Source organism: Enhydra lutris, unplaced genomic scaffold (assembly GCF_002288905.1).
Source record: "Enhydra lutris kenyoni isolate GAN:26980312 unplaced genomic scaffold, ASM228890v2 scaffoldscaffold13, whole genome shotgun sequence".
Taxonomy (NCBI): Eukaryota; Metazoa; Chordata; class Mammalia; order Carnivora; family Mustelidae; genus Enhydra; species Enhydra lutris.
The window spans coordinates 26,708,562-26,723,509 of NW_019154097.1; the positions used below are offsets into that span (position 1 = coordinate 26,708,562).

General features: G+C 39.8%; 1 protein-coding gene across 2 annotated transcripts in view; it reads left to right on the plus strand.

Moving 5' to 3' along the window:
• Window positions 1-820: 820 nt before the first annotated feature.
• LOC111145661 (centriolin) overlaps window positions 821-14,948 on the plus strand; it is a 91,506-nt gene continuing 77,378 nt past the window's right edge. The window contains exons 1-2 of one of the 2 annotated variants that reach the window (XM_022500740.1): window positions 821-929; window positions 7,780-8,021. In XM_022500740.1, coding sequence (XP_022356448.1) covers window positions 7,811-8,021 — 211 coding nt within the window. In that variant the 5' untranslated portion in view covers window positions 821-929; window positions 7,780-7,810. Of the gene's footprint in view, window positions 930-7,779; window positions 8,022-14,948 lie in introns of those variants that run through there. The other variant, XM_022500739.1, reaches the window with a different exon arrangement.

The following is a 14,948-nucleotide window of genomic DNA, read 5'->3' on the forward strand; positions in this document are numbered from 1 at the left end:
GGGAGGCAGAGGGACAGGAAGCGAGAGAATCCCAAGCAGACTCCCCGCTGAGCAAGCAGCCCCACTTGGGGCTCGATCTCACCACCCCAAGATCATGACCTCAACCGAAATCAAGAGTCTGAGCTCAACCGACAGAGCCATCTGGGCGCCCTGACGATAATTTTTTTTTTCTTAAATGCACAGTTTCTGCTAAATTCTCTTTAAATAACTGCTGGATGGATACGGTGAAATGCAGCATTATCAGGCAAGCCCTAACTGAAGTCTCCTCAGAGGCTTCTCGCTTTTGCTTCTGTCCCCAAGCAGAGGAACATTCTCCACAGCCCACGGGAACATTCGCTGTCCAGATTCCCAAGCTGGTCTCGCTCCCTTAACCTCAGGTGGCAACCGAGTCCAAGCCCGGCGTTTCATCCACGTCTGGCGTCACTGGTCCCTGAAGGCGAGGATTCGCCTCAGAAGGAGGCCGCGCAAGGAGAAGCTGCTGCCAGCATCGGAAGGGCGGGAGCTTGGCGGCAGCACGAAGTCTGTCCCTCAGGTCCGCCTCTGGCCCAGCCGCCCCGCAGGAGCGTGTCCGAGCCTCGGCGTAAGGCAGCGGCGGCTTCGCCTCAAGAAAGGGAGATGGGCTAGTCGGCGGCTGCAGCAGGAGACCTCGCCCCCTCACCCCACACAGGCTGCACACCTTTAGGAAGCCTCGCGACCCTGAGTACCCGAGGCAAAGGCGGCAAAGGCGGCGGGAAGCTGGGCCCCGCCTTCCCAACGGATCAGGGAGGGGCGTGGCCGCAGCAGGCCCCGCCTACGCCGCGCGCCGGCCCCTGGGCAACCGGCATAACACAATAAAATGGCCGCTGCGTCGCTGGACGCCTAGAGGGAAGAAGCTGCGCGTCTCCAGCTCCGCCGCGTCCCGCGGGCCTGCTCCGCTCGGCTCCCTGGCGGTGAGTGCCAGGCCCGGTCGAGGCCGTTGTCCGGCACCGGGCGGAGCCGTGGGGGCCGGTGGCGAAGGCGGGAAGGCCTGGACCAAGCGTGGGGTGGGCCGGCTGGGGATGGATTCGGGCGCGGGGGCGTGTTCCTGGGAATTGGGATTGGATGAGAAGGAGGGGAGGGCCCGGAACGGGCGTGGAGAGGAGGATGAAAAAGGGAGGTTCGGATGAATACTGAGGAGGTCACGGGTGGGGATGGCGGGGGCGCGTGGGCTTAGAGAACCGGAGTGAGGGGAAGTGTGGACGTCGGGGTGCGGCGCCGAGAAGGGTGGGGTCCCGCCACCCAGAGGAGGGGGGAGGGACTGGGGTGTGCCAGGTGTCTGTGGGGAATGACAGGGATAAAGGACGGTTTGAGTGTCGTGTCGTGGTATCGTACGGAGTACAGTACATGGACAATGATGAGTTAGGGTGTTGGGGAAAAATGTTAAATGGAAAAGCAAATATTTTGTTGTATAATGATTAAAGGATGGGTGAATTTTCATGTCAAAACTTGGGTCCAAGTCTTGATTGTGCCACCTTGTGTGTTACTCAACCTGCTCTTGACTTTGGGCATGTTCCTTAATCTTCCTGAGCACGTTTTCTCACTTGTAAAAATAACTTCTGGTTACCTTTGAGTCTACACTATGTGTCAAATCCAATTCTAAGCCCTTCACGTACTAACTAATTCAGAATTTAAAATAACTTGCATGAAGTAGCAATCTTCAGTTTAAAAGTGGTGAAACTGAGGATCAGAGAGGTTAAGTAATTTGCCTAATGTCACACAGTAAATGGAGAAGCAGGATCTGAACTCCGGCTGTTTAGTCCTAGAATCCAAGCTCTTAATTCTCAGTGAAACACTGCCGCTTGTAAAAGAGGTTACTAATTCTGACCTTATACATTATCTGTGAGAATTTAAATTTGCTAATGTCCTTAGAGTGCTTAGTACAGTCCTCTTTTCATTCATTCAACAAATATTTATTGTACATCAAACAATAGAATCTCTGCTTTCTTGTAGCTTAGAAACAAGCAATAGCCAAGTTGTTGCACAAATGATTATATAATTCTAATTGTAAGATGTTATAAAGGAGATTACTTGGTGCAAAGACCATGTATAAGCGGGAGATATAATCCTTTTGTGCATCTTGAGTGTAGAAAACACTACTTTTCTTTTCTAAAAGAAAAGGCTTTTAATCTGTTTTTAAAGCCTCACACAGTTCTCAGTGCATAAAAGTTACTGAATAAAATTGAATTACTGAATAAATAAATTAATGGGAAGAGATGAGCAACATGGGCTTTTAGAATACCTGAGTAGAATGGAGAGAGACATGAGAGGAGAACCCAGGATGTTAATAGAATGAAGAGGGAGGTCAGGGTATTAGAAGGGAAAGGTTAGTAGTTAAGCAATCATATTGGGATAAAGAGGAATATGTCAAGGTTTGGCTATTTTGTTGGAGGAGGAGAATAATTTGAAGTAAGAGTATTGGAATGGATTAGGATGTCAAGATATTTGCTAAGATGAGTAGTTTGGGGAATCAGGACAGATATAGAAGTGTTGAGGTAGGATATTGGAAAGAACTACAGATAAATGGAGGCTAATACAATGTTGGGAAAGTGGGACAGAATTTGTGGGGAAACTTGGCAATGAGAATGAGATGAAGGATAGGAGGCAGAGGTTGACAAGCGCGGGATGGGAGGATTGCCTTTGGTGAGGAATGGGAATCATCATATTTGAAAGGACTAGAGAAAGTTAAAGAGTAAGGTATTTAAATGGGTCAGAGGGTATGGGATGAAGTAGAATTGCAGGGAAAATACCGAGATGTGATTAAAAGGCTACAGGATGGAAAGGAGGATATGGAGGTCAAGAAATCGGAATGGATTTTTGCATGTTGGAGTGGACTGGGAAGAGAGAGGGAGGGTTTGGGGATAATGGTGGTCTGTCTTATTTGGAAAAGATCAAAGGAGATGGACAATTAGAAGTGAGAGGAAAGGCCTAATAGAGGGGGAGGTATAGTCTCTAAGAAGCTATGTGTCAGGGCAAGGGAGTGACAGGATGGATGGTGTTTTCTGACCCATCAGTCATATGACTCTGATAATCCCATTATTCCAGTAACTTTCTCTTATACTGCAGACCCCCTTCTGGGCCTTCAGAATATGTCTCCAGCTCCGGACTTTTTTGCTTGTTTTGTTTTCTCTTTATTCTACCCCTTCATATACTCTAGCCCTACCTCTCAACTGTCATCATCATCATCTTTTTTTATTGTTTGGTCTTAATGTGATTACAAATGACATCTAGCGTCAGACAATCTCCCCATCTCTCCCTTAAAATTGTAGTTGACCATTTACTACATCTAGGTGCTAGTCTCTGAAATAATGCTAGCCATTCTCAAACACAGTCCAGTTCGCTATTACTGAGTTCGCTTTTTTATGAGATTGTGATATGTATCTGTTGTTTCACTGTCCAGGCCTTACAGGAGCTATGGCAACCCAGGGACGGGATCTGGGAATGCATTGTGACTTTGAAACTATCACTTAATCTTTCATGTTAAAATTCATAAAAGAAAGGAACTGACCTAGATTTCAGAAATCCATTCTAATATTTTTTTTTAAATCTATAAATCTAAAGCAGATATTTTCTGATCAAGAGAGGTAACAGAGTTCCTCATAATAGTCTAGTGAAGCCTGAAAGGTCTTAGTCATTACAATGTTATGAAGAGAATTCAGGATGGTTCAGTATTGTAAGAATTTAGAGAGAGGACTAAGATGTGGGATACAGAATAATTGCATTGCCTAAAAATATAAGATGTGCTTTTTTTTTTAGTCAAAAAACTAAAGAAATATATATATAAAGCATGTCTTTGTAGTATGTGGCAACATCCTATTCTAGTTATATAATTTTCTATCCTGTTACAGGGTAGGGAAAGATATATACACAGAAGTGAGAGTTGGTCCCTGTCACCCCCCTCTTTTATTTTTATAATCTCCTGCCTTCATGAAACCTACATATAACTCAGGAATAAATATATTTAATTTTATTTATTTATTTACACAATTTTATTTTTAAAACACATGCCTCTTAGCTATCCTCAGGTTTGAGTATACGATTCTTTTTTTTTTTTTTTTTAAGATTTTATTTATTTATTTATTTATTTATTTATTTGACAGGAAGAGATCACAAGTAAGCAGAGAGGCAGGCAGAGAGAGAGGGGGACGCAGGGTCCCTGCTGAGCAGAGAGCCCGATGCGGAGGTCAGTCCCAGGACCCTGGGATCATGACCTGAGCCAAAGGCAGAAGCTTTAACCCACTGAGCTACCTAGGCACCCCGAGTATATTATTCTTATTTAGAAAGAGACACCCTTACAAGTCAATACAGAATCAGTATTACTAAGAGATTTGTTTCCATGGCAGAGTGGTGTGATAGTAGCGATAGAAGTTTTTGCCACACTTGGGAAATTAGGACCAAAAGCTTTGTCACTGGCATAAAGAGCAGTTACGTGAATTGGAGGTGGCTTTTCTGAACTATATGGCTAGTTTATCATGAAAAAATGAGAGAGAAAGTAAGGACACATAGAAGTTTGCAGTTTAAAGTAAACTGGACTTTTGGCACAGGGCAGTTGGCCATACTGTAATGTATAAGTGAAATAATGTATAAGTGAAATAATAATCACTTTTTAAAAACAAATGTATCAGATTTTTTTCTCTTCAAACTCATCACCGTAAGAAGCTGGATCATGAGTTCAGTGATGCTATTATATTAAATTTTTTGTTTTTCCTTCAGGAATTGCCTTATGTGCTATCTGTTGATCAAGGTCATTTAGTGTTATTTATTCTGGTCTAGTTTGTGTGAGGCACCATGCTAAGCTTTAGAGAGCAAATTGAACATGATCTGGACTCCTGAAAACTCAGCAATATGGCACGGTAATGAAGACGTGGGTTTGGAAATCAGATCAGAATTCAAGCCGTGGATTAGCCAATTAGTTATGGGACTTTGAACAAATTACTTAAGCTTTTTAGAGATGATAATACGTATTCTGTACAATTGTTATACTTAATCCTCCTAATGTGATGATTCGTGTAAGAGCTTATCACAATATTTGACAGATGGTAAAGTTAATATTCAACCTGGGAAAATTAAAACAAGGTGTAGCTGAAGAAATGGGTCTGATTTTCTGGTGAGATGTATTAATAATTCTCAAAGCAAGACCCAGAGAGGAATTCCAGACATGTTTTGGGTAAGATCAGCATTCCTAGAATGACTGTATCATCAAGGAAAGATAGTGTATCTCTTAATTATTGGTTAATTGACTGACTATATTAATGGCACCTCTCTTTTCCGTATATTATATATGTTCCAACCGTTTAACAAATAAGTTTCTTCATAGTCCCAGCCTGTATAACAATACCTATGTACTTGTGAAGGTGTTCACACATCAAACCATTATAATATCTCATTCTAATACCAATTTATATAGCATTAACATTGGAGTGGCCCAAAATCTTTGAACTGAAAACTTCTCTAAAAGTTAAAGATTTTGGGGAGCACCTGGGTGGCTCAGTGGGTTGGGCCTTTGCCTTTGGCTTGGATCGTGATCTCGGAGTCCTGGGATCGAGCCCCACATTGGGGTCTCTGCTCGGTGGGGAATCTGCTTCCCTCCCCCTCTCCTCCCGCCGCCTGCCTCTCTGCCTACTCATGATTTCTGTCAAATAAATAAATAAAAATATTTTTAAAAAGTTAAAGATTTTATTCATTTGAGAGAGAGAGAGTAAGCACGAGAGAGAGCATGAGTGGGGGGTAAGAGGCAGAGGGAAGGGGAGAAGCAGACTCCTGCTGAGCAGGGAGCCCAGCGCGGTACTCAATCCTAGGACCCTGGGATCATGACCTGAGCTGAAGGCAGACAGTCAACTGACTGTGCCCCAACTTTTCTAAAACTTAATTTGTGTTTTGTCTTCACATTTTAAGACGGGAGAGTTGGGGAGATTATAGATATTGAGCAAAACTAAGATCATTGTTAATACAGCCTTGCTGAAGACCTATCCCATTTTATAAGATTTTTTTTGTCTAAATTTTGTCAAACTTATGATTTTTGCAATGGTTATACTTACAAAAGTAATTGTATATCATGAAAATCTTTTTTGCATAAACCTGACCTTGTACATTAGGACTCTTGGTGTTGAGGACTAATACAGCACAAGAAGATATCCTTTTGTTGAGGTATTAAATAAGTGCCCTTTATCAGTTCTTCAGAGTACTCCATTAGATAAAATTAATTATCTACGTTTTGCTAAGTTCTGCCCTAGGCCTGGAAGAAATCAGTGAACAATATGCCTACTTTCGTGGAACTTACATTCTACTAGATTAGTTACGTAATTTGACTTACAAATTAGTTTGAGAGGAGAACTGATTCTCACCATTACTATAATGTCTCTCCTAGTCATTTACCATTCCGGACTTTAATTTTCTTTTGAAAAGTAAAGGATTTGACTAAGATCCCTTTCCTAATAAGTGCTTTCATTCCTTCTGGAAGACCTGAACTTCAACAAAATTGATCTTGTGGACAAGCAATAGTAGGCACATGGGCTTGAAGCAATCAGATGTTCTTCTAATAGCATGAGACAAATATGAATGAATATCGGAAACCAAATGTTTACTAGAGGAGGCAGATATAAAAACTATTCTATGATTTCATTTACATATAGTTCAAAAATAGATTACAGAGTACCTGGCTGGCTCAGTCAGAAGAGCATGCAACTCTTGATCTCAGAGTTGTGAGTTCGAGTCCCATGTTGGATGTAGAAATACTTAAAAATAAAAATCTTAAATAGTTAAAAAAAAATCTCTGGTATTGGAAATCAGGTTAGTGATTACCCATGTATGTTGACTAATGATTGGAAGGGGGTACAAAGTGGCTTCTGGGGTTCTGGTAATATTCTGTTTCTTGATCTGGATACTGGTTGTTCACTGTATAACAGTTCATGGAGCTGTGCACTTATGATTCATGTGTTGTTCTATACGGGAGGAATGGGTGAAGTGATAAATTCAGTTTGGACATGTTAAGTGTAGGATGGCAATGAAATTTCAAGTAGACAGTTGGGAACAGGAGTCTGGAACTCAGAGAGAGGTTGGATTGCAGATATAAACATCAATATACAGGTGACATTGGGAGCCATGGGTGTGTATTAGATCATCTAAAGTGAGATTGCAGAGAGAGTCAAAGAGACTTAAGGAGTTCTGACATTTGAAGATTGGATACAGGACTGTGAGTGAGCAAAGGAAGCTGAGGAGTGGCCACAAAGGTAAGGGGATACCAGGAGAATGTGGTGTCCCAGAAATGAAAGAAGAAACTTTATCAGGAAGGAGAGAGTAGTTGTCAGTATTAAATACTGCTGGTTGTCAAACATTTCCATCTGCCTTCATTCTAGGATCCATTTTGGATATGAGGGATACTGTGATTAGTTTGGTCCAATAGAGAAGAGAAAGACAGGGAAGACTTCTGGCTGGAGCATGTGTCAGTACAAGAGCCTCTGGAGGTCTCTTTTCCCTCTGGCAATGTGATCAGTAGTGTTTGAAGCAGTGTCTGCTTCCATCAGCTTGGGAGTAGTATGGGTCCTAGCATCTGTAGCCTCTGAGTTTATAAGTTTGTCATCTTCAGAACTCAAGAAATAAGGGTACTTGACTGGCTTAGTTGGTAGAATGTGTGACTCTTCATCTCGGGGTCATGAGTTCAAGTCCCACTTTGGGTGCAGAATGTAAAAAAAATTCTAGAAGTTGATAATAGTTTTGAGAGCTCTAAAAAATTGACCTTGTTAAATATGCTGAAAACTCTTACAGGTTTTGATGGACACCTGGCTTTATTCTTGCCATGAAGAAAGGTTCTCAGCAAAAGTTTTCCAATGCAAAGATGCCACCATCACCTCACTCTCCTAGTCCACCATCCCTTATGTCCAGTATGAGATCTAGGTCACTTTCACCTTTAAGTGGATCTGAGACTCTTCATTTTGGAGGACAATGGAATGAGCAAGTTGAGATTACAGATGAAAACACGGTGCTTTCAGACTACCAAGACCATAAAGGTAATGTTTTTCTTTTTTAATTTTTTAAAGATAGATTTATTTATTTATTTATTTATTTGAGAGAGAGAGAGAGAGAGAGAGAATGAGAGAGAGAGAGCATGAGAGGAGACAGGTCAGAGGGAGAAACAGACTCCCCACTGAGCAGGGAGCCCGATGTGGGACTCGATCTTGGGACTCCAGGATCATGACCTGAGCCGAAGGCAGTTGCTTAACAAACTGAGCCACCCAGGTGCCCCAAAGGTAATGTTTTTTAATCTAAGAATTTGAACACATATTCTAGAGTAGAGATGGAAAATTACCGAACTTATATTTTTGGTCCAAGTGAAATATATATCTTTGTACTAACATGACCTATTGTTGATACCGACAGAAAGCGTATGGGGACAGTGGAGGATGAAGGCCTCTGGGTGAGGGTGAAGCTGTCTAACAGAGTTAGGAGAGGGGAATTTCCAGAAAGAGGAAGCTTTATTTCCTGTGGTGGGAGAGTATCTTAAAGCTCGTATGCCAAATTAGCCATCATCCTTGGTTAGAAGAAAAGCATATCTGTTGACTTCAGAGTGAAGTGCCTTAATTCAGTACAAAAATGTGATCTACCCTTGGGTTGTTCCAGTCTGCTTATTGGCAAACTGTTTATCATGTCCCCATAAGGGACATGTATATGTTTCTCCAAGGTTTTGTTTTTATTTTTTTCACGAAAGCAGTCTATTCTTGTGGGAATCTGTTTTCAGAAATACATTCTTTTTTTCTAAAAGATGATTTAAAGTAACTGAATGTGAATGAAAACTATGTGATTTCTTTGCTAATGGAATCACAGCTATCTCTCTGCTCAGTTTTGAGTACTAAACTTGATCAGCGATTGAGTTTAAACTATACACTTGCTGTCAGTTGGTATACTGTTGACTCTAATTTGATTAATATTTTAGAATATTAGTCATATTCTTTCCTAGAACAGCCCAAATTAAGGGAAAAAAGCATATAATTTTGAACCAAAATAAATGTAATGTTAACTTATAAATAATCATAGGGAAACTTTGTCATACAGCCTGGATCTGAACCCAACATTAATTTTTTCTGACTCTTAATTAGGATAGGGTGTGCTGTCCATGAAGTTACTACTTTGGGTTATTCTCTGTTTAAAAGAGCAACAAATCTGAGATGCTCACCATTAAAAAAAAAAAAAGGGATTTTTAAGAATTCTGGTGTTTCTGAAGTTTAGATTGGAATTAAAAAAAAAAAACGAAAGAAACAGATTAGTGACAGTTTACTAAAATAAAAAACTAGGTAATTTAGCACTGTAAAAAATGGATAACTATTTTAAAAAAAGCAAAAACAAAAAATTAGGGGCACCTGGGTGACTAGTTGGTTAAGCATCCCACTCTTGATTTTGGCTTAGGTCATGATCTCAGGGCTCTGAGATCCAGCCCTGTTTTGGGCTCTGCTCTGGGTGTGGAGTTTGCTTAAGATTCTCTCTCTCCCTTTTCTTCTGCACCCCTTCTCTCTCTCTACCTCTCTCTCTCTCTCTCTCCTTCTCTAAGAAAAAAATATATATATATATATCGCGAAAACTTTAATGCTGCATATGATTAAAAGTATAAATTTTGGAGATTCTTCTGCCTGGGTTCAGGTCCTGGATTTCCACATCATTAGGCACAAGATCTTGAGCAAACTATTATAATTTTTAAAAATAAATGGAAATAGGGGCGCCTGGGTGGCTCAGTGGGTTAAAGCCTCTGCCTTCGGCTCAGGTCATGATCCCGGGGTCCTGGGATCGAGCCCCACATCGGGCTCTCTGCTCGGTGGGGAACCTGCTTCTACCTCTCTCTCTCTCTGCCTACTTGTGATCTCTGTCAAATGAATAAATAAAATCTTTAAAAAAATTGAAATAATAATTTGTATTTTTTAATTTTTTAAAAAAATGTGCTCAATACATGGTTATTTATTTATTTTAATTTTTTTTATTAACATATAATGTATTATTTGCCCCAGGAGTACACGTATGTGAATCGTCAGGTTTATACACTTCACAGCACTCACCATAGCACATACCCTCCCCAATATCCATAACCCAACCACCCTCTCCATACTCCCCTCCCCCCAGCAACCCTCAGTTTGTTTTGTGAGATTAAGAGTCTCTATTGGTTTATCTCCCTCCCAATCCCATCTTGTTTTTTTTTTCCTTCCTTACCCCCAAGCCCCCTACTTTGCCTCTCAAATTCCTCATATCAGGGAGATCCTATGATAATTGTCTTTCTCTGATTGACTTATTTCGCTCAGCATAATACCCTCTAGTTCTATCCACGTCATTGTAAATGGCAAGATTTCATTTCTTTTGATGGCTGCATAATATTTTATTATAGAAATATACTACATCTTCGTTATCCATTCATCTGTCGGTGGACAACTAGGCTTTTTCCATAGTTTGGCTATTGTGGAAATTGCTGCTATAAACATTCGGGTGCATGCGCCCCTTCGGATCACTACATTTGTATGTTTAGGGTAAATACCCAGTTAGTTCGATTGCTGGGTTGTAGGGTAGCTCTAACTTCAACTTTTTGAGGAACCTCCATGCTGTTTTCCAGAGTGGTTGCATCAGCTTGCATTCCCACCAACAGTGTAGGAGGGTTCCCCTTTCTCCACATCCTCACCAGCATCTGTCATTTCCTGACTTGTTAATTTTAACCATTCTGACTAGTGTGAGGCGGTATCTCATTGTGGTTTTGATTTGTATTTTCCTGATGCTGAGTGATGTGGAGCACTTTTTCATGTGTCTGTTGGCCATCTGGATGTCTTCTTTGCCAAAATGTCTGTTCATGTCCTCTGCCCATTTCTTGATTGGATTATTTGTTCTTTGGGTGTTGAGTTTGATAAGTTTTTTATAGATTTTGGATACTAGCCCTTTATCTGATATGTCGTTTGCAAATATCTTCTCCCATTCTGTAAGTTGTCTTTTGGTTTTGTTGACTATTTCCTTTGCTGTGCAAAAGCTTTTGATCCTGATGAAGTCCCAATATTTCATTTTTGCCCTTGCTTCCCTTGCCTTTGGCGATGTTTCTAGGAAGAAGTTGCTCTGGCTGAGGTTGAAGAGATTGCTACCTGTGTTCTCCTCAAAGATTTTGATGGATTCCTGTCTCACATTGAGGTCTTTTCCATTTTGAGTCTATTTTTGTGTGTGGTGTAAGAAAATGGTCCAGTTTCATTTTTCCGCATGTGGCTGCCCAATTTTCCCAACACCATTTGGGGAAGAGACTGTCTTTTTTCCACTGGACATTATTTCCTATTTTGTCAAAGATTAGTTGACCATAGAGTTGAGGGTCTATTTCTGGGCTCTGTATTCTGTTCTGTTGATCTATGTGTCTGTTTTTGTGCCAGTACCATACTGTCTTAATGATGACAGCTTTGTAAAAGAGCTTGAAGTCTGGAATTGTGATGCCACCAACCTTGGCTTTCTTTTTCAACATTCCTCTGGATTTTCAAGGTCTTTTCTGGTTCCATATAAATTTTAGGATTATTTGTTCCATTTCTTTGAAAAAAAAAAAAGCAATGGCATTTTGATAGGGATTGCATTAAACATGTAGATTGCTTTAGGTAGCTTAGACATTTTCACAATATTTGTCCTTCAATCCATGAGCATGGAATGTTTTCCATTTCTTTTTGTCTTCCTCAATTTCTTTCATGAGTACTTTATAGTTTTCTGAGTGCAGATTCTTTGCCTCTTTGGTTAGGTTTATTCCTAGTTATCTTAAGATTCTGGGTGCAGTTGTAAATGGGATTGACTCCTTAATTTCTTTCTTCTGTCTTGTTGTTGGTGTATAGAAACGCAACTGATTTCTGTGCATTGATTTTATATCCTGACACTTTAGTGAATTCCTGTACAAGTTCTAGCAGATTTGGAGTGGGAGTCTTTTGGGTTTTCCACATAAAGTATCGTATCATCTGCAAAGAGTGATAGTTTGACTTCTTCTTTGCCAATTTGGATGCCTTTAATTTCTTTTTGTTGTCTGATTGCTGAGGCTGGGACTTCTAGTACTATGTTGAATAGCAGTGGTGATAATGGACATCCCTGCTGTGTTCCTGACCTTAGCGGAAAAGCTCTCAGTTTCTCTACATTGAGAATGATATTCGCTGTGGGTTTTTCATTGATGGCTTTGATGATATTGAGGTATGTGCCCTCTATCCCTACACTTTGAAGAGTTTTGATCAAGAAAGGATTCTGTACTTTGTCAAATGCTTTTTCAGCATCTATTGAGAGTATCATATGGTTCTTGTTCTTTCTTTTATTAATGTATTGTATCACATTGATTGATTTGTGGATGTTTCTGAACCAACCTTGCAGCCCTGGAATAAATCACACTTGGTCTTGGTGAATAATCCTTTTAATGTACTGTTGGATCCTATTGGCTAGTATTTTGGTGAGAATTTTTGCATCTGTGTTCATCAAGGTTATTGGTCTGTAATTCTCTTTTGATGGGGTTTTTGTCTGTTTTTGGGATCAAGGTAATGCTGGCCTCATAAAATGAGTTTGGAAGTTTTCCTTCCATTTCTATTTTTTGGAACAGTTTCAGGATATAAGATATTAATTGTTCTTTAACTGTTTGGTAGAATTCCCCTGGGAAACCGTCTGGCCCTGGGCTCTTGTTTGTTGGGAGATTTTTGATGACTGCTTCAATCTCCTTACTAGTTACGGGTCTATTCAGGTTTTCTGTTTCTTCCTGGTTCAGTTGTGGTAGTTTATACGTCTCTAGGAATGCATCCATTTCTTCCAGATTGTCAAATTTGCTGGCATAGAGTTGCTCATAATATGTTCTTAAAATTGTTTGTATTTCTTTGGTGTTGGTTGTGATCTCTCCTCTTTCATTCGTGATTTTATTTATTTGGGTCCTTTCTCTTTTCCTTTTGATAAGTCTGGCCAGGGGTTTATCAACCTTATTAATTCTTTAAAGCACCAGCTCCTGGTTTCGTTGATCTGTTCTTCTGTTCTTTTGGTTCTATTTCATTGATTTCTGCTCTGATCTTTATTATTTCTCTCTGCTGCTGGGTTAAGGCTTTCTTTGCTGTTCTTTCTCCAGCTCCTTTAGGTGTAGAGTTAGGTTTGTGTATTTGAGACCTTTCTTATTTCTTATGAACGGCTTGTATCGCTATATACTTTTCTCTCAGGACTGTCTTTGCTGTGTCCCACAGATTTTGAACAGTTGTGTTTTCATTATCATTTGTTTCCATGAATTTTTTCAATTCTTCTTTAATTTCCTGGCTGACCCATTCATTCTTTAGTAGGATGCTCTTTAGCCTCTATGTATTTGACTTCTTTCCAACTTTCCTCTTGTGATTGAGTTCTAGCTTCAGAGTGTTGTGGTCTGAAAATATGCAGGGAATGATCCCAATCATTGGTACTGGTTGAGACCTGATTTGTGACCCAGGATGTGATCTATTCTGGAGAATGTTCCATTTGCACTAGAGAAGAATGTGTATTCTGTTGCTTTGAGATGGGATGTTCGAATATATCTGTGATGTCCATCTGGTCCAGTGTGTCATTGAAGGCCTTTATTTCTTTGTTGATCTTTTGCTTGGATGATCTGTCCATTTCAGTGAGGGGGGTGTTAAAGTCCCCTACTATTATTGTATTATTGTCGATGTGTTTCTTTGATTTTGTTATTAATTGGTTTATATAGTTGGGTGCTCCCATGTTAGGGGCATAGATATTTAAAATTGTTAGATCTTCTTGTTGGACAGACCCTTTGCATATGATACAGTGTCCCTCCTCATCTCTTATTATACTCTTTAGCTTAAAATCTAATTTATCTGATATAAGGATTGCCAGCCCAGCTTTCTTTTGATGTCCATTAGCATGGTAAATTGTTTTCCACCCCCTCACTTTAAATCAGGAGGTATCTTTGGGTCTAAAATGAGTTTCTTATAGACAGCATATTGATGGATTTTGTTTTTTTATCCATTCTGATATCCTTTGTCTTTCGGTTGGGGCATTTAGCCCATTTACATTCAGAGTAACTATTGAAAGATATGAATTTAGTGCCACTGTATTGCCTGTAAGGTGACTGTTAAACTGTATATTGTCTCTGTTCCTTTCTGGTCTACTACTTTTAGGCTCTCTCTTTGCTTAGAGAGAGAGAGAGAGTTCCTGAAGGTATTTTCAGTATTTCCTGTAGGCTGGTTTGGTGTTTACAAATTCTTTTAGTTTTTGTTTGTCCTGGAAGGTTTTTATCTCTCCTTCTATTTTCAATAATAGCCTAGCTGGATATAGTATTCTTGGCTGCATGTTTTCTCATTTAGTGCTCTGAATATATCATGCCAGTTCCTTCTGGCCTGCCAGGTCTCTGTGGATCAGTCTGCTGCCAAAATAATATTTTTACCATTGTATGTTACACACTTCTTGTCCCAAGCTGCTTTTAGGATTTTCTCTTTGTCACTAAGACTTGTAAGCTTTGCTATTAGATGATGGGGTGTGGACCTATTTTTATTGATTTTTAGGTGGGTTCTCTGTGCCTCCTAGATTTTGACGCTTGTTCTCTTTGCTATATTAGGGAAATTCTCTACTATAATTTGCTCCAATATACCTTCTTCCCCCTTCTCTCTTTCTTCTTCTTCTGGAATCCCAATTATTCTAATATTATTTCATCTTATGGTATCAGTTATCTCTCAAATTCTCCCCTCGTGGTCCAGTAGTTGTTTGAGTAATTTTTATTTTAAATGTACAAATTAAATTGTAAGTGTAAAGTATATAGTACAAGCTTGGCACAGAACTAATATTTGTGAAGCATAACTTACTGACATTACTGTATATGTATGCAATTATTATAATGCTATATAAAGTAAAATATTATTAAAACATTGCAGTTATTAGAACTAACCAGCTCTTTTTATATTTGCATGGCTTAAAAAATTTTTTTTGGTTGTATAACATCAAAATAATTT